The sequence below is a fragment of the Bidens hawaiensis genome, unplaced genomic scaffold, assembly GCF_021521415.1.
Source record: "Bidens hawaiensis isolate Kalapana, Puna unplaced genomic scaffold, B.hawaiensis_p1.1 tig00009566_1, whole genome shotgun sequence".
NCBI classification, from domain to species: domain Eukaryota; kingdom Viridiplantae; phylum Streptophyta; class Magnoliopsida; order Asterales; family Asteraceae; genus Bidens; species Bidens hawaiensis.
The window spans coordinates 511,081-534,838 of record NW_027491713.1 but is presented as its reverse complement, the minus strand read 5'-3'; the positions used below and the strand labels follow the sequence as shown (position 1 = coordinate 534,838).

Here is a 23,758-nt window from a genome sequence, read left to right as displayed (position 1 = left end):
GATTAATAACGAGTAAAACGTGTAGATTTTAGCATGCGAAGATGCATTTAATTACATAGGATAACCTTTGAAATAAATTATTAAATTTTTACCAGACTTTAATAAATGTCTTAGGTTTATAATAATATTTTTATTATATTTTTCTATTGGACATAAAAATTATAAAAATTCCTCCAACACAGCAAGGTACGTGCAGCTATTTCAGTGTGCAACAAAATGGTTTTATTTTTATAAAATTCATCACCAAACCAAATTAAGCGATTCCAATTGGGTTTGGTTTCTAACTCAAAATACTAATTTCCAGAAGTGGAACCAACCAATTTGGACCTGTCGTAAAAAGGTTATGACGTCGGGAAGACAGGCCAGAATCTGTCATCCCGCATCAGCTTTGACACTCGATTTTATAAATTCATAAAAACCATTCAAATCTCGTCCAAAAATTACGTATTATACCTTTCTGGAAACTAGACTCAAAGTAAAACATCATGGTATCAAGAATAGATCAAAAACAATGGATTATCATCGCGTTACAGACCCTACAATAAACGTATACGAATCTGTCAGCAAACTGTTATCATCAAAACTCAACCTTAACGACCAATAAGCGCGTTAATATGATCAATTAAGGTGTAAAATACATGTGGAATCATAAAACCGACCTTAAATTGAAGTTTCACGGCTGAAACTTGGCTGGGCAGAAGAAAAACGAGCAGGGGGGGTCTTGAGGCCGATCGGCTGCGCATAGAGTTAGGGTTAGGGTTTTTCTTTTTTTTATATTATGATATAAAATAAATTACACTCTAGTCCCTCCAGTATGAAGTGTGTTGCAACTTGGGTGGAAAGTTACAAAATTTTAATGTACCGGGATGATGTAAAGGCTCCCGAGAAACGTCGGTTAAATCCCGAGAATAATACATACTTTACAAGTTTTACTCTTGGAACCGGAATTAACGGGCGTTACATGAAGGGAGTTAATCAGCTTATTGCTGATGATGTATTCCCCTTGGCTTTGGTGAAACCTGAATGCGTGGAAAAAGGTTTTTGATTGTGGAAAACCCTTTGTCCAAAGAGACTAGGCTTTCTATCGGGGATATAAAGAATAATAAGCCTAAGCCCCAAAAGAAAAGCCAACCAATTTAATTTCAACAAAATCATTTTGTTAAATCATTTAGGACAGATATGCTTCAGAGTTTTTCTAAGTGTTATAACCTAGAATTTATAACAAAAGCATGAGGAAAAGTTGGTTCAGTCTCAAGTGAAGGTTGTGACCTTTCAACCTAATGTATCAAACGGTATACCTAGTTCGCCACACATGTTTGAAGAAATGAGAACTTGTTTCTCTTGTGGTGAAAGGAGTCACATTACCATGTTTTGTGAATCTAGGGTAAGAAAAACTAAAAAATCTTTAACCAAGGAAAAATGCATGTGGTTAAAGGTATTTTGAAAAGGAAAACTATACAAGACAAGGTTGATGAAAAACAAAAGGTTGTCAGTTTAGTTAACCCTAGAAAGATTGTTGGGGTTAACAATGAGTTGAAGAAAAATGACAGCAAACAGGTTGAGCTTGTTAAACCTATTCGTAAATCTGTCAAGTTTGATGTAGCTGCTGTTGAGGCTAAATTGATTAAAGAATCGAAGGCAACTTTGACTTTTAGACAATTCCAGAAGATAGATCAACACGCGTTGAAAAAGAAAGTTAAAGATAATAAGATTCCTATAGAGGAGTTGCCAACATGGAAGCCTAAAATTTTTGTAAAAAGTTAAAGATGATAAGATTTCTGAGGCTTGGGTTACCTCTTCAAACTAATCGTTTAATTTTGTGTGCAGAGTTCATCTAGGACTATCTATGGTGACAAGTGGATTATAGATAGTAGATGTTCTCGACATATTACTAGCAATCTTAATCTCCTTAATCAAGTTAAAGATATTCAAGGAGGGTATATTGAATTTACGGGTAAAAACGGTGGAAAGATTACCAAGGAGGGTCAAGTGTCTAATGGCAAGATCACGTTCGAAAGAGTGAACTTATGTGAGAAAGTTGATCATAGACAGTTAAGTGTTTCTCAGATTTGTGACAAAAAGTATAAAACTTTATTCACATATAAAGAATGCGTGATCTTGAAACTAGGTTCTATTATTCCTGAGGATATGGTTGTCATGAGATCACCTAGATCGAACGATATCTATGTTTTTGACATGCCTTCCATGCATCATCTTCTTCAATAGCTACTTGTTTTATATCAAAGGTAGTAGAGAACAAAATGATCCTTTGGCACAGAAGGATGGGTCACAATCACATAAGAAAGATGAATCACTTAATGGCAATGATTTGGTGGATGGTGTCTCATTGAATCATTTTCATATGACAAATTACCGCGTCTCGAGCAATAAAGGCAAACAGAAAAAGAAATATCACCCATTGAAGCAAATCAACTCAATAGATACTCCAGTGGAACGTCTTCACATGGATTTGCTTGGTCGAGTTAATCGAGTGAGTATTGGGGGAAATTTGTATTGCTTGGTGGTCACCGACGACTACTCGAGATATTCATGGTACTGTTTATGAGCATAAAGGATCAAACCAACGTTCTCATGCAAAACATGATCACCAAGATTGAATCACTTTAAAAATTAAAAGTGAGATGTATTCGAAGTGATATTTGCACGGAATTAGAGAATAGCATCATAGAGTTCTTCTGTATTCAACGAGGTATTCATCATGAATATAGTGCTCCCAGCGTGCCACAACAAAACGGTTTTACTGAGAGAAAGAATCAAACCATCATTGAAGTGGCTAGAACCATGCTAGCAGGTTTTAAGCTTCATGTGCAATTTTGGAATGAAGCTGTGAATACTGCTTGCTACACGCTTAGCCGGGTTCTAACGATTAAAAAGTTCAAGAAAACGAGTTATGAACTTCTCAACAACCGTAAACCGAATCTTCAATTTTTAGAGCCGTTCACGTGTCCTTTCACGATGTTAAAACGTGATGCGAGAAAATTTGAGGAGAAAGCGATAGAAGGTTATATTCTTGGGTATGCTTCACCTAAGAAATGTGTGTTTAATCTCTCCTCTGGATGTGTTGAAGAATGGTACCATGTTGATTGTCAAAGGTACACCACAACTCCTGCTGGAAAGGGTCCTGATTGGATGTTTGATTATGATGGTCTCTTTAATTCTTTCACTCCCTCGGTTGAAGTACAGAATGAAGACTTGGTTCACGCTTATCAGGAAAATGAATTGTTGTTTTCTCCAAGTTCTTCTACTAGTTCATCTTCTTCTGTATCTGTTCAACCTGATATTTTAGATGTTTTGTATGATACATCTGATGATGCCAACTTTAAAGATTCAACCTTAGAACAATTGGTTGAAACTCATGAAGATAATGAGGTTATTCAAGCCGAATCTTCCATCCCCATAACAGAACAAGTGGTTGATGTAAATATCACCAATCTGCAAGATAATGTTGAAGTTTCTGAGAATCCGACTCTTCGAATTCATTCTTTCATTTCCAAGACAATATTAATAGTGATTTAAAGAAGGGAGTTCGTACAAGACATCAAGTGGCAAACGTTGTTAAAGATCTGTTGCTGAGTGTATGCTGCTATTAATGCCTCGGAAATACAAAACATTGCCCAATACACTTACTTTCTATCCCAAATTGAACCAAAAAGTGTATCTATGGTGTTACAAGAGCCAACTTGGGTAGAAGTAATACAAGATGAACTACAACAATTTGTTCGTCTTGATGTTTGGTATCTAATCAAGAAGCCCGATCAAGTTCGTAAGGTGATTCCTACGAAGTGGGTATTTAAGTGTAAGAAAGATGATCTGGGGTAATAGTTAGAAACAAGGCAAGATTGGCGGTCCAAGGGTTTAATTAATGAGAAGGCGTTGACTACAATGAAGTGTATGCTCTAGTTGCAAGACTTGAAGCTATACGTATCTTTCTTGCCTATGCTGCTTTCAGGAAATTCAAAGAGTACCAAATGGACGTAAAGAATGCTTTTTGAATAGTGTGATTCATGAAGAGGTTTACGTGAAGCATCCTCCTGGTTTTGAGGATCCTGATTTTCCTGAGCGTGTTTACCAATTAAACAAAGATATATATGGTCTTAATCAAGCCCCGAGATCTTGTTACAGTACATTGGCTGGCCATCTATTGGAAATTTGATCAAACCCTCTATCTTCTCTGGACTAAGAGAAGATCATCATTCATAGCCTTGAAGAATAGAATGCAATCCAAAGTCCCTCGTGAAAACCCATTATCCAAAAGATGGTCAGCCAACGTAGTGTGCTAAGCTCTCGGGGCTTGGTGAAAGACATATAGAGCTTTTTTTAATCGATAAACACGCTTGGGATAATTAGGATCCTCAAAACCAGGAGGTTGCTTCACGTAAACCTCTTCATGAATCACCCTGTTCAAAAAAGCGTTCTTTACGTCCATTTGATACACTTTGAACTTCTTATAAGCAGCATAGGCCAGAAAAATTTGTATAGCTTCAATTCTTGCAACTGGAGCATATACTTTGTTGTAGTCAATGCCTTCTCGTTGATTAAACCCTTGGACCACCAATCTTGCCTTGTTTTGTATAATTACCCCTGATCATCTTTCTTACACTTAAACACCTACTTCGTAGGAATCACCTTACGAACTCGATAGGGCTTCTCAATTAGATCCCAAGCACCAAGATAAACGAGTTGTTACAGTTCATCTTGCATTGCCTCTACCCAAGACAATTCTTGTAACGCCATTGATACGCTTGTAGGCTCAACTTGGGATATCAGTGTATTGGGCAATGCTTTGTATTCCGGGGGCTTTAATATCAGCATATACACACAGCAACGAGTCTTCCATAGTTTTTGCTACTTGATGGCGTGTACGAACTCAATCATTCAAATCACCAGTTATATTGTCCTAGGGATGATAAGAATGAATCCGAAGAGTTCGATTCTTTGGAACTTCAACATTATCTTACAATATGGTGACGTCTACATCAGCCGCTTGTTCTGTTATTGGGATGGAACATTCACTTAGACTAACCTCATTATCTTCATGATTATTAACCAAAGTTCTGAGGTTGAATCTTCAAAGTCGGCATCATTAGATGTATCAGACAACATATCTGAAACTTTCGGTTGAACAGGTACAAAAGTAGATTTACGAGTAGAAGAACTTGGAGAAAACAAAAATTCATGTTCTAGATAAGAGCGACCCAAGTCTACATTTTGTACCTCAACCAATGGAGTAAAGGAATCAAAGAGGCCATCATAATCAAACTTCCAGTCTGGTCCCTTACCAGCAGGAGGTGTGGTGTACCTTCGACAATCAACATGGTAGCATTCTTCAACACACCCGTAGGAGAGATTAAAAACTCGTTTCTTAGGTGATGCATACTCAAGAAAGTAACCTTCTATCGCTTTCTCCTCAAACTTTCCCGCATCTCGTTTTAACATTGTGCAAGGACACCCGAAGGGCTCTAGAAATTGAAGATTTGGCTTACGGTTGTTGAGAAGTCCGTAACTCATCCTTTTGAACTTTTTAACCGTGAGAACCCGATTAAGCGTGTAGCTGGCAGTGTTCAAAACCTCATTCCAAAATTGCACAGGAAGCTTAGAATATGCTAGCATGGTTCTAGCGGCTTCAATAATGGTTCGATTCTTCCTTTCAGCTACACTGTTCTGTTGTGGCACATAAGGAGCACTATATTCATGATGAATACCTCTTTAAATCCAAAAGAACACCATGATATTATTCTAGAATTCCATGCCATTATCACTTCGAATACGTCTCACTTTCTACTTGTAAAGTGATTCGATCTTAGTGATCAGTTGTTGTACGAGAACGGTTGTTTGATCCTTCGTGCTCATGAACAACACCCATGAATATCTCGAGTAATTGGCGGTGACCACCAAACAATACAAATCTCCCCCAATACTAGCATGATTAACTGGACCAAATAAATCCATGTGAAGACGTTCCAATGGAGTATTGATTGAGTTGATCTGCTTCAATGGATGACACTTCATCTTCTATTTTCCTTTCTTGCACAAGACATAATGATCGGTCATATTAAAATGCTTCAATGATACACCATCCACCGAATCATTGTTTTTAATTTGTATTTGTATTCGTTAAACCGACCCATTTTGTCGTTTCAATGTATTCTTGTTTATCGTTCATCATTAATAATATATTCATGATGATTTACGGTTATCAATCGTTCATTTTCTATTCATTTTGACCAATTAATGAAACTCCAAGGTTTAAAGTTATAATTTTAAAAGTTTTTATTAAATATAAACAACTTGCAAACTATAGGGGTATAATATGAAAACTATCCAAGTATTATAACTTTCATTGCATTATTAACACATTTCAAAGTTCAGAGACTGAATTGTAATTATATTTTAAATACTGTTTTAAACTAACTTGAAACTCAAGGGACCTAATATGTAAATTAATTTAAAATATTAATATTATATTATAACTCAACCCTAACCCCCCTTTCTACCGTCGGTTTTCCGACGACAGTCTTTGGCGAACCAAGCAATTCCGGTGACGGTTAAAACACATTAAAACTCGCAATATAATTCAATTAATGACTCATAAATCATTTAGACTCTAACGACAATCCTTAATCATCAACAATAACTCGTCATAACAGCTAATATTGGGTGTTTTAAGCTGATAAACCCGCTGGAAATAATTAAAAATCTAATTACGAGCATTCAATTCAATACGCACCAATTGAGGCTACATAAAGTACCATATACAACATCTAAACATGCTAATAACTTCAATTTCAACAAAAACACTCTCTGTAACCCCATAATTGTTTGTCCAAGTTTGGATTAGGGCAACCCCATTAACCATCAATCCTTTACAGTTCCAGGTAATTTTTATATGAAAAGGAATTGTTTTCAACAGTAGAACAAAACCTCTAACATAAATTCATCGTACATGGAACCAGTTTACCGAATTGAAAATTTAGCGTTTAAGAATAATGATGAACATGTGTTATTTTTTAAGTAATATCGTTTCTGCTATAAAGCAACTGCAGCTGGTTTGTTCACATGTGTGTGGTCTAAAAGACCCAGGTTCGAACCCGAGTCTAGCTCTTTTTATTGTTTGTTTTTTTAAACCATCTTTCATTTATTATATAAACCAAGTTAATTTGTTAAATTATTATAAATTAAATAAACTTATTTTAAATTAAATTTTATCAATTCTGATCTAAAAACTAACTTTTCATATTCGTTAAGTTTCACGAAACCCGTTAATATTATATTATTTCCATCTCGTTAATATTGTAATACGCTACATTATTGTATTTGGGATAAATATTATACCATTAAAGCCTGTGCTTCATAAAAGATATAATTTTCATATTAGTAATAAACTATTAATTAAATAATATTAAAATAATAATAAATCGTTAAATTACCGTTAAAGCTTAAAATAATATTATAATATAAAATGCTCATAGAATAATAAAATATATAATTTCTAAAACTAAATTATTTAACTTTTATAATTCCATTAGTTAGTTTTTAATATTTGTATTTTTTAATCATAGTTCGTGAGGTGCGATCACTTCAATTTATTTAACGCGCTTTCGGCATTTGTTTCTATTTTATCTCCAATTTCAAAGGTGAGTTTCTCACACCACCTTTTTAAAGCTTATACACACTTTGGGGTAGCATATATATTCTACCAAAACAATTTGCTTATTTATTCATATATTCAAACTACAATTCACATCATGGACTTGTGTGTTACTTGATTACTTGCTCATATTTTACTTGCACACGGTAGACTCAATAAGTATGATCATACACCCCCTTTGCACTCAACACCATTTTGTTATGAGTGGAAAAGGGCCTCATTATCCGAGTACGTTGGTTGTTACCAACTGGAAAGGACCTTACTTGGACGACTATTACACATGTCACATGGAATTGTATGATATTATTATATATAAACAAAGCTTGTGTGGCCTCACCAAATATTTGTTTAGCTGACTTGTATTTTATATATATGCTACAGGGACATTCGTTAGAGGATGATGCATGGAGAAGAAACTAGTACTTAGGTTATATTATTAAATGGGCAAGTTTACTTGATTTTATTATAATGCAATGTATTTCTTTGTTTACGAACTTGTGTACTTGATGTTTAAATTAATTAATGATAATATTGCCACTTAATAGTGTCACATGTGTTTTGAGCAATCTGTACGTCTCACTCAGTCATTTCTGCTTTAAGCCAGAGTGTTACAATTTTCCATTAAATGATTCATATTTCTTATGTGAATGTGACCTATTCTTCTGTGCCATAGGTAAATGATTCATATTTCTTATGTGAATGTGACCTATTCTTCTGTGCCTTGATGTTTAAATTAATTAATGATAATATTGCCACTTAATAGTGTCACATGTGTTTTGAGCAATCTGTACGTTTCACTCGGTCATTTCTGCTTTAAGTCGGGGTGTTACAATTTTCCATTAAATGATTCATATTTCTTATTTGAATGTGACCTATTCTTCTGTGCCATAGGATCGTTTCTTTCTCTATAGCCTTTGAAATAAAACAAGTAGCTGTTGAAGAAGATGATGTTGTGGAAGCCATGTTAAGAACAAAGATATCATTCGATCGAGTTGATCTCATGACAACCATATCCTTAGGAATAACAAAGTCGGGCTTCAAGATCACACACTCTTTATCTATGAATAAAGTTATACACTTTTTGTCACAAATCTGTGAAACACTCAACAGATTATGATCAACTTTATCACAGAAGTTAACTTTTTCGAACGTGATCATCCCATTGGACACTTGACCCTCATTGGTTATATTTCCATCGTTATTACCCGCAAACGCAACATAACCTCCTTGAATTTCTTTAGCATTTGAAAAAAAATTAAGATTGCCAATTATATGTCGAGAACATCCACTATCTACAATCCACTTATCTCCAGAGATAGTCTTGGATGAACTCTGCACATGAAAGTAAAAGGATTAGATTGAAGATGTAACCTAAGCCTCAGTCTTGGGTTGTACCTTAGTTGCCTTTGAAAACATAACAACTTTAGGCTTCCATGTTGGCAAATCCTCAATAGGAACCTTATCAATATTTACCTTCTTTTTCAAAGCATATTGATGTAACTTCTGAAATTGTCTAAACATCAAATTGGCCTTGACCTTTTAGTCAAATTAGCCTTAACAGGAGTTACATCAAACTCGACATTCTTACAAACAGGTTTAACAAGCTCAACCTGATTGCTGTCATTCTTCTTCAACTCAATCAACCCTAACAGCCTTCTTAGGGTTAACAATATCAACAACCATTTGTTGTTCAACTAGCTTTTCTTGTGTTGGTTGTCTTCTCAAAATAATTTTTATCATAGACACCTTGTCCTTCATTAAATGTTTTCAATATAGCTTGCCCTAGATTCACAATGAATTGCAATATGACCTTATTCACCACACACGAAACAAGTTCTCCATTCTACAAACTTGTATGGTAAAACAGGTCTTGCATGTGAAACGTCAGGTTGAGAAGTAACAACCTCCATAATAGACTTAACCAACTTCCTCATGTTTACATTTATAAAAATCTAAGTTAGAACAATCAGAAAAATTCTGAAGCTTGTCTGACCCAGATGATTTAACAAAGTAAATTGAGTGAGGTAAAGTCAGTTGAGATTTCTTTTGAGTTTTAGGTTCATTGTTTACTCAAAAGAATTTTCAGTCTTACTAGAAAAAGGTTTCCCACAATTAAACACCTTCTCAATATATTCTGGTTTCACCAAAGCTAAAGAAAATACTACATCAAAAAAAAAAATATGATCAACACCCTTTAGTTTGCAAACCTTCCAGTTTCTCCCACCATAAACTGGATTCACAAATGAGTTCAAAGCTTCATCTAAGACCACATTCTTCTCAGATATCTTAGGTGCACCAGAAGATAATGTATTACCGGTTAGATTTTTCAACCTTTTGTGATTCACAAAAAATATGATTTTCAAGCGGAATGTTTTCATTTTGTGAATCACACATGGTTCACACACATCCTCAATGATGAAACCATCATCAGTTTGAGTAAACACAAGATTACTCTGGAATGAGTTTTTGAAGCTATCTTTTTCTCATTTTCTCAACATTTTTTTAATTTTTATTAATAGCTTTCCCTCTTTCACAAATTTTACTTAACTAACTTGAACCGGTAGATCTACAGTCCATGGAGATAGAATATCCACTTCCTTTAGATTCTTGATACTAGTAAGTTTAGTATAATCATGACGAAATGGAGGAGGAATCTAAACAAAACCTGTACCATTTTTAGTCCATTGAGAATAAATGCTATTAACTTTAGTTATTTGGTTTAGCAAAATTGAACAGTTCTAGAAATTACTCAATTTTTGTTTTAGCTGCAAAACCTCATTCTCAGGATCATTAATCTTAGACTTACATTTAAGTATTTCCTTAAACTGAACTTTATCGACTCTTGCTTGATAGAGATATCAATTTTTCAATCATGGTTACTCTCAGTTAAAGCCTCAAGTTTATCTTTATAATCTTTTTCATTTTCAAGCAACACTTGATAATTGTCTCTAATCATAGCAAGATCAGCAACTAAGGTTTCATTGTGATTACGAATCTTTTCAAGTTTAGACAAAGATTCGTCAGATTGAACACACGTAGTCATTGAAGAATCATCAGAAACATCACTATCACATGAAGTACTACTAAAATATTCAGAAGAAACGGAAGAATTAGGACTTACTACTTCGATTTTGGCCATATAAGCAAATAAATCCTTCTGATCATCACTGGAAAACTCTGAATCTGTATCAGACTCCTCATTTAGCACACTCGTTTTCTTCAAATCACCAGCATCTTGATCAACTTTAGTAATAATAGCCATGTTGACTTGTTGTTGATCAAAAGATGATGATTCACCCAACAATTTCCTTGACCAATTCACACCCTCTTGTACCACCATAGCCTTTGTCTCATTCTGCTTTGGTTATTCCAAGGATTCCTGAGGTACCTCTTTAGACTCTTTGTTATTATACTTCTTGTGTGAGTTAGAGTTTCTATCTTGAGTCTTGTTTTGAGTATAATCCCTCCTTGGCTTATCGCATTCTTTGGAATAATGGCCAGACTCATAAATTATAGCATTTGACCTTGAGTTTGTCAAAGCCCTCATAGTCAAGAGATCATTGTCAGTTCTCTCCATACTTCTTGATCTTTCTTACAATCATTGTTGTGTTCCATTTCAAATCCATTAGTTCCAAATCATCAGGATTGATTTGGTCATAATCTTCATTGGTCATGTCACATGTGGCAACTTTACTACCCACCAGTTGCTCATAGGAAGACATAAAAGCTCCCGTAAAAGCAAAGTGTTGTTCTGCCTCTTTCATGTTTACCTTTGGTGGAGATGGAGGAGGTATTGTGCTAGAGCTTGCAGATCTTGGGCTAGCAAAGAATTGTGGCTCTTTAAATGCTTCAGGTGTAGGAACCACATGACTTGCTTGAGTGTAAAAAGTAGTGATTGGTGTAGATGCACTCTTGCTTGTTGGATTAGCCCCACCATACAAAGACGGATCTTGATTAGCTTTTAAGGAACTTTGGCACTTCAACTCATATTTCCTCTTTTCCAGTTTCTCAATAAATTCAGTTAGGATCATCACAAATTTTGAGTAAGAGTTAGGCAAAACATATTTCAAAGTATCAACTCTATCAGCTTCATCTTTGTGGAGCTCATAACGATTCAACTCAACTATCAAATGACAGTATCTTGTCAGCATTTCTCCTATTGTCTCATTTAGAAGATATTAAAGTTCTTATATTGGAACTTCAACATGGACTTCTTGCTCTCACTGGTATTTCCCAAACTTCTTACTTGTAAGGTTGCACATAGAAAAGTCGATATCTTTATGTGGCTAAATTAATGAAAAATGTTCCCCGGTAAAGCCATAGTCAATGTAGAGTAGGTATTGACTTCCAGATCATATTTCTTCTTTTCAACCGCAGTCATTTGATCAGTGGTCTTCTCTACTGGACCAACACCATCCATTACTAAATTTGGCCTCACATAGGGAGTGTTTAACAAAGATAAACAGTCCAGATATTGTCATAGTTGTGCATTGTTTGCATTAGGGCATTCTGGGGGAGGCAAGCGGATAATAATTTGTCATTTTTGAAAATTATGGGTATAAACTGTTAAAAATGATAGTATGAGGGTTAAACTTGACAATCTGAGGAACATAAGGTAACGAATGAGTGAGAATGAATTAGCAAATGGATAGCAATAGCGAATGGAACTGTGATGACGAATGGGTAAAGCCATGGGTATCTATAGCGAATGACACTGTTCCAAGGAGAGAGAATGGCGAATTTATCTGTTATGACGAATGGGAGATCGGGCGACTGAGTACAATAAAAGAAACCTTTATCGGATGAGTTGTTAAAACCTTTATCGGATGAGTCGTTAATTAGATAATAAGATTACATGTATACATAGGATCTCTGCCATTCGCTAAACATGCTTAGGGAATAGGACCCTTTCACTACGCCATTCGGTAAAAAGACCCCAACGAATGGCCTCTATACACTAACAACTCTAGCGTATGAGTAACCAAAAACAAGACCCATTAGCTAGACAACCCTAGCGAATGGACTTACATAAATGACAAAATAAGTCCCTTGACTTTATAAACAAGAGCAAAACTAATAAACAAAGACCGATACAACATAAAATGTATCAACAAATTGTTTGGGCTAGAATGCACGCTCTTGTCAAAGTTTTCTAAAACATACGGTAGCTATTTACATGTAATATATGGTTATATGATATGAGCATGATTTGGTGTTGTTAAAGTGGCATGCGCGCATATTACTTGCTGCATGTGTGTGTGGTTGGACTTGGAAGTGCCTAAACTTGATCAGTATACATGTGTATATGTTTAAGTATTTCACAATTGTAAGTTTCGTTATTACGATGGCGGTAGGTTAAACATGTTAGATATGAAAACTTGTAATGACGTGAGTCTTAATATAATGAAAGTGTTACTTGAAACTTTTAGCTTAAAACTAGGAATTACTTTATAAAATAGTAACCAGATTTTAAAATTATTCTAATTAGGTCACTCATAAAATATTTTGTTTCAATCATGTCACTAAAGTTTACTTTTTGTTCTAATCATAACTATTTTATTTAGATAGCATGTTATATTAGTTTTTTTTTTTAATTTTTAAATACTTTGACATTGCAAAATGTATTTTTAAAAATTGAAAAAATTAGTAAAAATTGAGAAAAAATTTATTGCAAAAAATGGCAAAAAATATATAAAAATTTAAGTTATGGTTTCTTTAAAAGAACCCACCATTTAAAAATAAAAAATAAAAAAGACAGTTAGGTGATATTAAAATATTTAATAGTATTACTTGATTGCCTTTCAAAAGAAAAAGAATTATTAATTGCTTCGATACAAAAAAAATATAAAAAAAATAAAATAGGAACATATTAATTATATTGTAATTTTTCGTAATTTTTTAGATATTTTTTTTTGCAATTTTTCGCAATTTACAAATTATTTTTGTCAACTTTTACTAATTTTTTTAAGTATTATGCAATGTCAAACTATTTAAAAATTAAAAAGAAAACCTAGATAACCTGCTATACAGGTAAAATATATAGGATTGGAATAAAAAGAAAACTTTAATGACCTGATTAAAATAAAATATTTTATGAATGACCTGATTGAAATAATTTCAAAACTTGATTACTATTTTATAAAGTAATCCCTAAAACTCCCTGGCGTAAGCCTACTTATTTAATTCTATATTTCAGGAAAGTGTGTAGCCGCAACCAGCTAGTAACATGAGACCGTATGCATTGGATCAGTTGTTGGCACGGGAAGTCTTTGAATCATTTGACTCGTGGTTTATTTGAAACAATTTAACTAGTTTCGATTGAGCTACAATTGTTGGTTTTGTATTTGTTGTTTTAGACTTCTACAATGCATTTGATATTTGAACAATAATTTTCTATAAAAGGCACACGGACGAGTTTTGAGGCATGACATTATAAGGGTTATTATTTTAAAAAGGATAAACGTAGGGTGTAAGGTAGACCCGTTTTACTAAGAAAACACAAAAATTATAGTCTCAATGCACATAAGTTTGATGCACGTTCAGGGTATGATTTTTTAATTTATTTTTTTATATAATTTTTATTTTGTTCTTTTTTTCGGTTCTGATTCTAAATGGGATAGCGGCGCAACTTATTGCACGCTTACATGCTTCTCTATTGTAATTGGATTCATTCATTTTGGAAAAAAAAAATTTTCACAAATAGTTAGGTTTTATTAATCGTTAGGGTTAAAAGAAATTCTAAATATTTTAGAGGGAAGGCACTTTGGTATAACTCTATTTTTGTTTCATGGTGACCTTATGATTATGGAATTGTCTACGTATTTAATATATGTAGGCCTCTTTTCATCATTTTTTAGCTTATTTTATACAAGTTTAAAAAAAATATAGAATCAAGTAAAAGTAATGGATGTATAGAGGTAGGGTAGCAAAGTTACTCACGGATCTATAACCCAACCCGTGGATCACTAATAAGACACCCGCGGGAAGAGCACGTGGAATGACAAGAACATCCACAATCCAAAACATGCTTCGCAGATCACTAACAAGCATCCGCAGGAGGAAACCACAAGCAACACAAGGGACTCATCATACACATGATCCCCACGTGATATGGAAGATCAGTTGTAACAAACTAACTAACAAGCATCCGCAGGAGGAAACCACAAGCAACACAAGGGACTCATCATACACATGATCCCCACGTGATATGGAAGATCAGTTGTAACAAACTATTTCTAGAAGATTCCCTTAATACCCCCTGATAGCGACATCGACCAAGGGAAAGATGACACCTGGATACGTAATGGCCATCCTGCGACGTGCACAGGTAATGGCTTCCCCATAAACGAGTCCAGGCTGTCACACCCAATAAAGGCTCGACACGTGTCCATTCAGGTAGAGAGGGAATAACTCGATAGTGACAACTCTACCAATCACCTTCCCTCCACCTTCGGCTATAAATACAAAGATCATCTCTTCAAGGTATTCATTCACACTCTCAAGCCTTACACAATATACCGGTACTCGTATTATTTCCGATCAGTATACAGTACTGATTCTCATGCCCGAGGGTGGTTACGGCAAGACCCCCCACTCTGTCCTTTCCCGCAACGAGACTCAACGGTGTTCTGTTTTGCAGGCACTTGCTTGGATCTGTTCACATAGCGCTTCAGTATACTCACATCTGGGGAAACATCTGATCGGACTATCCAGTTCGACCTAGTGTTTCTTCAGGATCAGTCGATGTGGATAACGCGCATTTGTCATACTCAACTTGGTCGACTCAAGTAGACCCGCCACTTTTTCCTTTTGTATATATTTATCTTAGAAATATCTAATTTAGTAAGCATAAAATCATGCATTAAATTATAATATCTTTCTAAAGTATACAATCATTTTGACCTATATAACGTTTTCACTTGTCACTCCAACATTAATCTTCATATTTATCACTTTGAAACATGATCAAATACATTTTATATTTAACATGAAAACAGTGAGAACTAATTTGCTGTTATTATTAGGTTTAATTTTATAGGTGTTTGCTGTTTGGTATTTGCTAATTTTCGATTATCAGACGTTATAAGTATTTAGTGGCGGAGGTACAGCATGGCCACCGGGTTCTGTTTTGCAGGCACTTGCTTTGATCTGTTCTCATAGCGCTTCAGTATACTCACATCTGGGGAAACATCTAATCTGACTATCCAGTTTGACCTAGTGTTTCTTCATTGGCGCCATCCGGTTTTAGCTAGACACACAGTTTTTTACGGTTTTTTTTATTCACTGTGATCTGAAGATGAGTCAGAACCAACAGCCTTCGGCTGCTCCGGCAAGATCCCGTCATACTGAAATTCTGGACGATCAAGTCCACGAGGGATAGGTGTCGGACGACCTTCGCCGGATCACTAGAACTCCGGTCTTCTAAAATAGAACCGGAGAAGTTCCAAGATTTGAAGACTTTGCACCTCGCAGGAACACTCGAACTGCGGTCCTAGAAGACAGGGCCGGAGAGTTCCCGAGGCCCAAGGTCACTGAGATCCAATGGACCACTCATACTCCGGCTCTTGAAGACGGAGCCGGAGAATTCCCTAGATTTGATGGGGATGAAACGAGAGTTTACCAGGCCAGATCTGGAAAAAACATCCTTACCCCTGAAGAGTGGTACCAACAAGAGAAACAACGGTTGAAAGAGGAGTATGAGCGAAGAATACGACGAGATCATGTACAAGCCAGAACACCGACGTATGACTCGCCATCTCCGTCACCACCACCAGCATTCTGGCGCACTCAAGATCTAGAGTTGGAAGACACCTCTCGATCAGCCGGTCGGTCGCTTGCAAAAAGCCGCGAAAGAAGTCACCATACTCAGTGTACCCTATCTCATAGAACCCCACGAGACACTTGACAGAAAGAGGTGTTCCAATAAGAGGATTACGCGAGTGACGGCAGCTGGGACTATGGTAGCGAAACCACTAGCCGCCCCAAGCCGTTAGTGAAGCATGTTGAATACTTCAGCGATGCAGAAAAGGACTTCACCAAGCCATACCGTCCCGCTGCGTTCGCGGAGAAGTCAAAGTTCATTCCACAAATAGCCACTGCCCCTTTCCCAAAGAACATCAAAATTCCAAGCAATTTGGGAAAATACAATGGGATGACAGATCCGAGCGATCACCTGCTGAACTTCACAGCAGTTGGTGGAGTTAGCGGATGGATGCTGCCTTATTGGTGTCACATGTTCGCATTGAAAAACAGGAGCAGCCAGAGAGTGGTTTGAGAAACTACCTGATGGTCAAATCAAAAGTTGGGACGACTTGGTCGCCAAGTTTTCCCAACATTTCAGTCAACAGCGCAAGTACACGCACGATCCGTCAGAGATTTTGAGCGTTGTCCACCAGGATAACGAGTCACTAGAAAATTTCATTACCAGATTCAACAATGAAAGCTTAAATATCGGTGGAATCACCATTCCGATAAAACGCGAAAAGCCCAGAAATGGTCCGATGCTTGACAGGCCGAGATGGTATGCCTCAGACTTGGGCGGCATCTTGTCCGCAGCCAAGATCTTTGCAGCCACAGAAAAGTTATTGGGACGGGAAACAACGAAGCAACATACAAAGACCGAACATCGGAACGCTCAATCGAAAAAGGAAGAGAGGGGTTCAATCTGGTCAAGGATTCAACCCCCGGAAAGTTGTCCCAAGAAATTTGATGCTAGATCACTGATCGGGCAGAAACAAAAAGATAGGACAGCGGGCAAGTCCGATCGACAGCATTGGACCCCCTTGAAGAAAACACCGTCAGAAATTCTGATAACCGAAAACATCGAATTCAAGAAACCTCAACCACTGATTAAGCGGGTGAACTTGAATCCGAACAAGCACTGCATGTTCCACAAAGACATCGGACATAACACAAACGAGTGCATAAGCTTGAAGAACGAAATCTAATCCGCTATAAAATCTGGAAAGCTTGACCATCTACTCAAAAACGTGCGACAAGGCCCTTGGAAGAACACAACTCCCGTAGACAAAGGTCCCCCGCGAAAGAAAATTAAAGATCTAAACGTCCACATGATTCAAGGGGGGCCCACTTGGAAGTTTAAGCGGATGGAGGCGGATGAACATGAGTGGAAAAACGAGCCTGTAATTTTCCCAAGAATGAAGGGAGTCCCATGCATGAAGCAACCTCTAATCGTCACAGCTTTGTTTGGTCATTATCGGTCGCAGTATGTCTTCTTCGATACGGAAAGCACATCCGAAATAATGTACGAACAATGTTTCGAGCAGCTGGACGATGAAGATAACGCAAAGTTGAAGCCTGTGCATTCCCCAGTCTCCGGGTTTGGGTATGAAGTTATGCACCCCAAGGGGGTCATAACATTCCCAGTTACGCTAAGTGACGGAATTCATACGAGGACCGAGGATGTCGATTTCCTTGTCCTACCCGCGAGATCTAAACATTACATAATCTTAGGGCGGGAGGCAATCGGTGATTTCAAAGCCAACCCTTCCACTGCATACGGCGCCGTGGGGGTGCCTACACGAACAGGGATAGCCATTATCCGAGTCAACAAACATTGTTATGCGACAGAAGGTTCGAAACCTACGAAGGCCCCCAAAAAGACACCGCGAACGGAGCCTGAGAAATGTGTTGTCAACCCGGAATACCAAGAACAGACCGTTATTATTAGGGCAACTATCTCGGAAACAGTACGGGTCAATCCCGATATGACAGGCGTTCCGCTTGAAATTTCAGAACATCGGTTACGAGTCAATCTGTCGTATACACTAATTGTTCAAAAGAAAAGGAAGATGGGACCTGAGCAAATGAAGGCCATGAACGAGCAGGTGCAAGACCTGCTGCGTGCTGGGATCATCTGCGAAATCCAATACCAAACATGAGTTGCTAACCCAGTGATGGTCCCTAAAAGTAATGGTTCATGGCGGATGTGTATTGATTTCAAGGATCTGAATAAAGCTTGTCCAAAAAATTGCTACCCACTTCCAGAGATTGATCTCAAAGTAGACGCGATAGCTCCTTTCAAGTGTTTCCTAGATGCTTACAAAGGGTATCACCAGATATGGATGGCAGCTCGCGATGAAGATAAAACCGCTTTTTGTACTGACCAAGGCACATTTTTGCTATAAAATGATGCCATTCAGTCTGAAGAACGTGGGTGCCACGTATCAGCGTCTGATGGACAACACGTTCCGCCATCAAATCGGAAAGAACCTTGAAGTTTACATGGATGATTTGGTCATAAAAAGCATTGACGAAGATCAAATGCTGAGAGACGTTGAAGAAGTCTTTTCCACGTTGCGAAAAATCAACGTGAAGTTAAATCCTTTGAAGTGTTCCTCCGGAATAGAGGAAGGGAAGTTTCTGGGAGTGATTGTGACGGGAGACGGATTCAAGGCAAACCCGGACAAAATCCAGGAAATTGCTTGAATGCCCTCCCCGTACTCGTTAAAAAAAGTCCAGACATTGAATGGAAGATTGGTTGCCTTGAATAGGTTCCTCGCAAACCATGCAGCCAAATCCTACCCTTTCATGTCCACACTACGGAATTGCCTGAAAAAGGCACATTTCAAATGGACACCAGAAGCAGAACATGCCTTCCTCGAAGTAAAGAAGTGTCTCATGGAACTTCCGACATTAACTGCACCTCAAGAAGGAGAGCCTCTCACGCTGTACCTATCCGCATCAGACATCACGATAGGAGTAGTTCTCCGAACAGACACGAAGACAGTGCAAACACCGATATACTATGTCAGCAGAACCTTGGCGGACGCCGAAACCAGATATTCGATGCTGGAAAAGCTGGTTATCGTGCTAGTATATGCGGCAAGAAGGTTGAAGCGTTACTTCCAAGGTCATCCCGTCGTAGTGCTAACAGACTACAAGATAAAAAGCATGTTGGCAAAACCCGAAATGTCCGGGAGATTGGCCAAATGGACAATCGAACTGGGAGAGCACTCCGTAGAGTACAAACCCAGACCCGCGATAAAGGGGCAAGTTTCAGCAGATTTCCTAACAGAAATACCAAATGATAAAGTCCAAGAATGCCTGAACGAGTAACAACCCCCAATCCCAACTAATGAAAGTCAAAAATGGATCTTATTTACGGACGGAGCATCTAGTGGGGAAGGTTCAGGCGCATGTTTAAAATTGGTCAACCCAGACGGCCAAGAGTTCACCTATGCCATTAAGCTGAACAGTAAAAGTACCAACAATGAGGCAGAATATAAGGCTTTCCTGGCCGGTCTACGGATCGAAACAAAGTTGGGTGTCAAAATCTTGGAAGCCTGGGTCGATTCAATGCTCATAGCAAGTCAAATTTCAGGGTCTTATGAAGCAAAAAATGGCACAATGGCTTCGTATCTGTCTCAAGCAAAAGACCTCATGCAACAGTTCACTTCTTCCAAAGTTGTGCACATAAAGAGAAGTGAGAATCGACCCACGGATGCTTTAAGCAAGCTAGCGTCCACAAGTTTTGACCATATGGGAAGAGACGTTAGAATCGAAGTTCTAGATGCTCCTTCCGTCCCTCAACGCCAAGTTCTGGTCATCCAGACCGGAACAAAGTCCTGGATGGAACCCATCATGAGCTACTTGTCTTCCGGCACTCTCCCGGAAGACAAGGCGGAAGCACAGAAGATTCGCCATATAACCAAGGCGATTATGTGTTCCGAAGCAACGAAGCATCAAATGCTGAATCGCCAGGAAAGTTAGCACCAACCTGGGAAGGCCCATACGAAATCGATGAAGGACTAAGAAAGGGTGCATACAAGCTGAAAAAAATTGGACGGCACTCCTATTCCCAGGACTTGGAACATTGCACAACTACGAAGGTGCTATATCTAAAACAATGTAATTTTCTTTTAGGCCTACGCGCCTCTTTGCTGGCCTGCGTGCCTGTTATTTTGGTCTGCATACCAGATTCCTTTTATCTTGAACTGACGCTAATACGAATATAGTTAACGCACAATTATCCATTTTTAAACGTTCAAAATTTTAGTTCCTGTACGAATAGGCCTGGGCGCCAATATTTATCCTAATCCTATATTTTGGATACATGACGGATTTAGCTCACACACATTTATATTGTACTCATAGAAGACAAAATGTAAATCCATGTCATATACATAATCAAAAAAGGGATTACAAGAACAAGGAAAATATACAAAGTTATTCTTCACGAAGAAAGTTTCGGAGATGATGAACGCCGCCCGCCGCCTTAGCAAATCTCTGGATAGTGTCCTAGATGGGAAAATGCAGTTGGTCAAACGCATCCATTTGCACATCATACTTCCCATCCACATCCACCCCATAAAAGTCAAAATCCTCCAAGGAATAGCCTTCCCGAGCGAAGGCTACCCCCTCCTGAAAACCGGCCTTACGCCTTGAGTCAATGGACGCACAAAGAAGATCGGAAAGGCAGTCTCCTAGTTTTTCCCCTTATTGAATGTGGGAGATAACCTAAGAAAACGATTCAAACATCAGCAGACAAGTTTACAAGTTATGAAAGAAATAAAGAAGCCAATACCTTGGGAAGATCCCCCTTCATCAACCAAGCTCGGTCAGAAGAAGCTTCTTCAGCACTTACCTTCAGGGCGCCCTGTTCACTAATATACTTGGTATTTTCCCTGATCAGGTCTTCATTCAATTGATTTTTCTCAATAACGGCAGCACGAAGAGAACTGAGAGTTTCTTCCTGAGCAGCAAGGCAAGCTTCAAGAGCTTGCCTTGTCTCCTCCGCCTTCGCGAGATCAATCTCGATGGCATGGGCATGAGCGCGTGCGGCTTCAACAGAAGCATTCTAGCACCGACACGCCTCTTCCCAATCCTTGGATGCAAAAGCCTAGCGGCTCCACTCCTGCTCCAGAGCCCGTTCAGAATCTCTCAGCTTCCACCTTACGGTGTTAGTCTCGATCCGGTATTTCTCCTTCTCGGCTCGGAGCTCCTCCAGGAGATTATCCTGCAACCCCTAGTTCTGGCCCATGAAGTTCCAGTCCCGGTACATCTCTTGGGTCATGGAAACCAAGTTGGCCAGATGATATATATACGAGTTGCCAAAGGATACCCGGGCACTGTTACGCTGGTACTCACGTTCCGCAGGAGACACACCCTCGTGAAGAAAATCAAAACACAACTCCCCGTTCGAAAATCGGGATGAGGGAGTTAGATTCCATTCAGGAATGTGCCGGGAAACACCCCCCTGTGAAGTACGACACCCTTCCTCCCTCTCCGAAGAGTGAGGAGGCGGGGGAGGTACTGTGTAACATTCGTTACTTTTCAAACCCGACCCGTTTTGAATTTTTGGATTTCTGTTGTTTGCAAGTACATATATAAATAATATTCACGAGATTTTGTTTGACGTTCGTCAATGTTTTCCGACTCGGTTTATAATTCAAAGTACGTTTGTTCGTCGATAATATTCCAACATTCGATGTTCAATATGCGTTCGTATAGTATTGATTTATTTACAAAATCTCGAGCTTTATCGTTAATTGTGCTTTGCGGGATTAGACACGTAAACATTCCAAAACCGAAAACTATGAAATTTAAATTATAAAGTCTAGGGGTAAAAATGAAATATTAATAATTAATCTTAAACTTAAAAGATTCTTGAAACTGCAGGGGCTGAAGTTGTAAATTAGTTTAAAATATAATAGTAAAATAAAAACCCTTCCCCCCACCCCTGTTTCACGTTTTTCCGGCCACCGGCCGTCCGGCGAGCGCCGGCGACGGCTACGGCCAATCCAAACACCCCCGGAACATGTAACCTTGTTTTAACTTATAATACAATAATATGAAACCGACCCCCTAATCCTTCCCCTTCGTTTTTCCGGTCAACAACCGCCGACGGCGGCCACTCTTTTCCGGCCACCATTATGTTCTCCATGAAACTCACCTCTGACCCGTTTTAATTGAGTAACAATCTTAAACCATGATTATATTATTTAATCAACAAGATAATTGCGATATAACGGATTCTAATCATGTTAATATTGACCGCCAATCCTGTGAATTTCGCCGGAAAAACGGCCGTAAGCAATTAATACGAAATAACGTGTATGCGCTCCAATATCAACTATAAATAGGACCCTAACATCGATCTAAAACTACCACAAGCATCAATATACGCTTAAACAACCTCTGTAAACCCGTTTGAGAATCCAAGATTTTACTCCCGACCAACTCGTCGTTCGTCACCTTCCTAGCACCTCACAAGGTAAATAAGATATGGTTTTGCTTCTCGTTAACCTGTTAAACGAAAACCCTAACTTAATTTGGGCAAACATGGTTTAAATGAACGGATTGCAAACTAGGGTTTTTGGTGAAGAAGATGAACATGAACCTTTGTTTATCTATTTTTATTTATGTTTTGTAAACAAACTGAATAACTGGCATGGTGGTTAAGGCTTATTGTTGTGAACTCAAGGACCCAGGTTCGAAACCCGAGTCAAGCTATTATTTGTTATTAATTTTTTTAGACCGATTTTATTAAAAATTTTAATTAAATAAATTCTTTAAAACTCATAATAAATCAAATAAAATTATTCTAGTTAAATAAAATTAATTATATATTATCTTTTACCATTTTCACCTAAAAATTAACTTTTTGTTTTCCATTTCACAACAAACCACTAATATTATAATATTATATTCACCATGTTCGCTAACTTTTTAATACACTAAAATAAGAACTCTACCGTTAAAATCCGCGTTTAACAAAGAATATAATTCTCATGTTAGCAAAATAATATTTAAATAATAAATATTTCATTGAACCGTCAATATTAGTTTCGTTTAACTTTAATCCGTTAGCTTTAAAATTCGTTATCTTGTAATTCGTTAACCTTAATTCAATAACATAAAATCCATGCCTTGTAAATTATCTTAACGTTCATATTAGTGTTAAAAGTTATAATATCAAAACGTTAAAATTATCGTTAAAGCCTAAAATATGATATTAAATTGTCCATGCTTTAAAATAATAAAAGCTAATAAAATATTATATAATCCCAAAAGATAAATTATTTAAACATTTATAATCCCGTTAGTTAGTCTTTAAATGTTCGTATT

The 23,758-nt window shown here is 37.5% G+C and overlaps 2 protein-coding genes across 2 annotated transcripts; both read left to right on the top strand.

The window, feature by feature from the left end:
* The first annotated feature begins 1,419 nt into the window (after positions 1-1,419).
* Positions 1,420-4,174, top strand: LOC143532863 (uncharacterized). Its single transcript, XM_077027784.1, has 5 exons — positions 1,420-1,752; positions 1,828-2,081; positions 2,227-2,553; positions 2,655-3,438; positions 3,971-4,174. Exons 1-5 carry the CDS (start codon positions 1,420-1,422, stop codon positions 4,172-4,174), a joined length of 1,902 nt encoding a protein of 633 aa, XP_076883899.1.
* Positions 4,175-17,739: 13,565 nt separating this feature from the next.
* Positions 17,740-18,570, top strand: LOC143532862 (uncharacterized). Its single transcript, XM_077027783.1, has one exon. The coding sequence runs from the start codon at positions 17,740-17,742 to the stop codon at positions 18,568-18,570; it is 831 nt and encodes a 276-aa protein (XP_076883898.1).
* Positions 18,571-23,758: the final 5,188 nt, after the last annotated feature.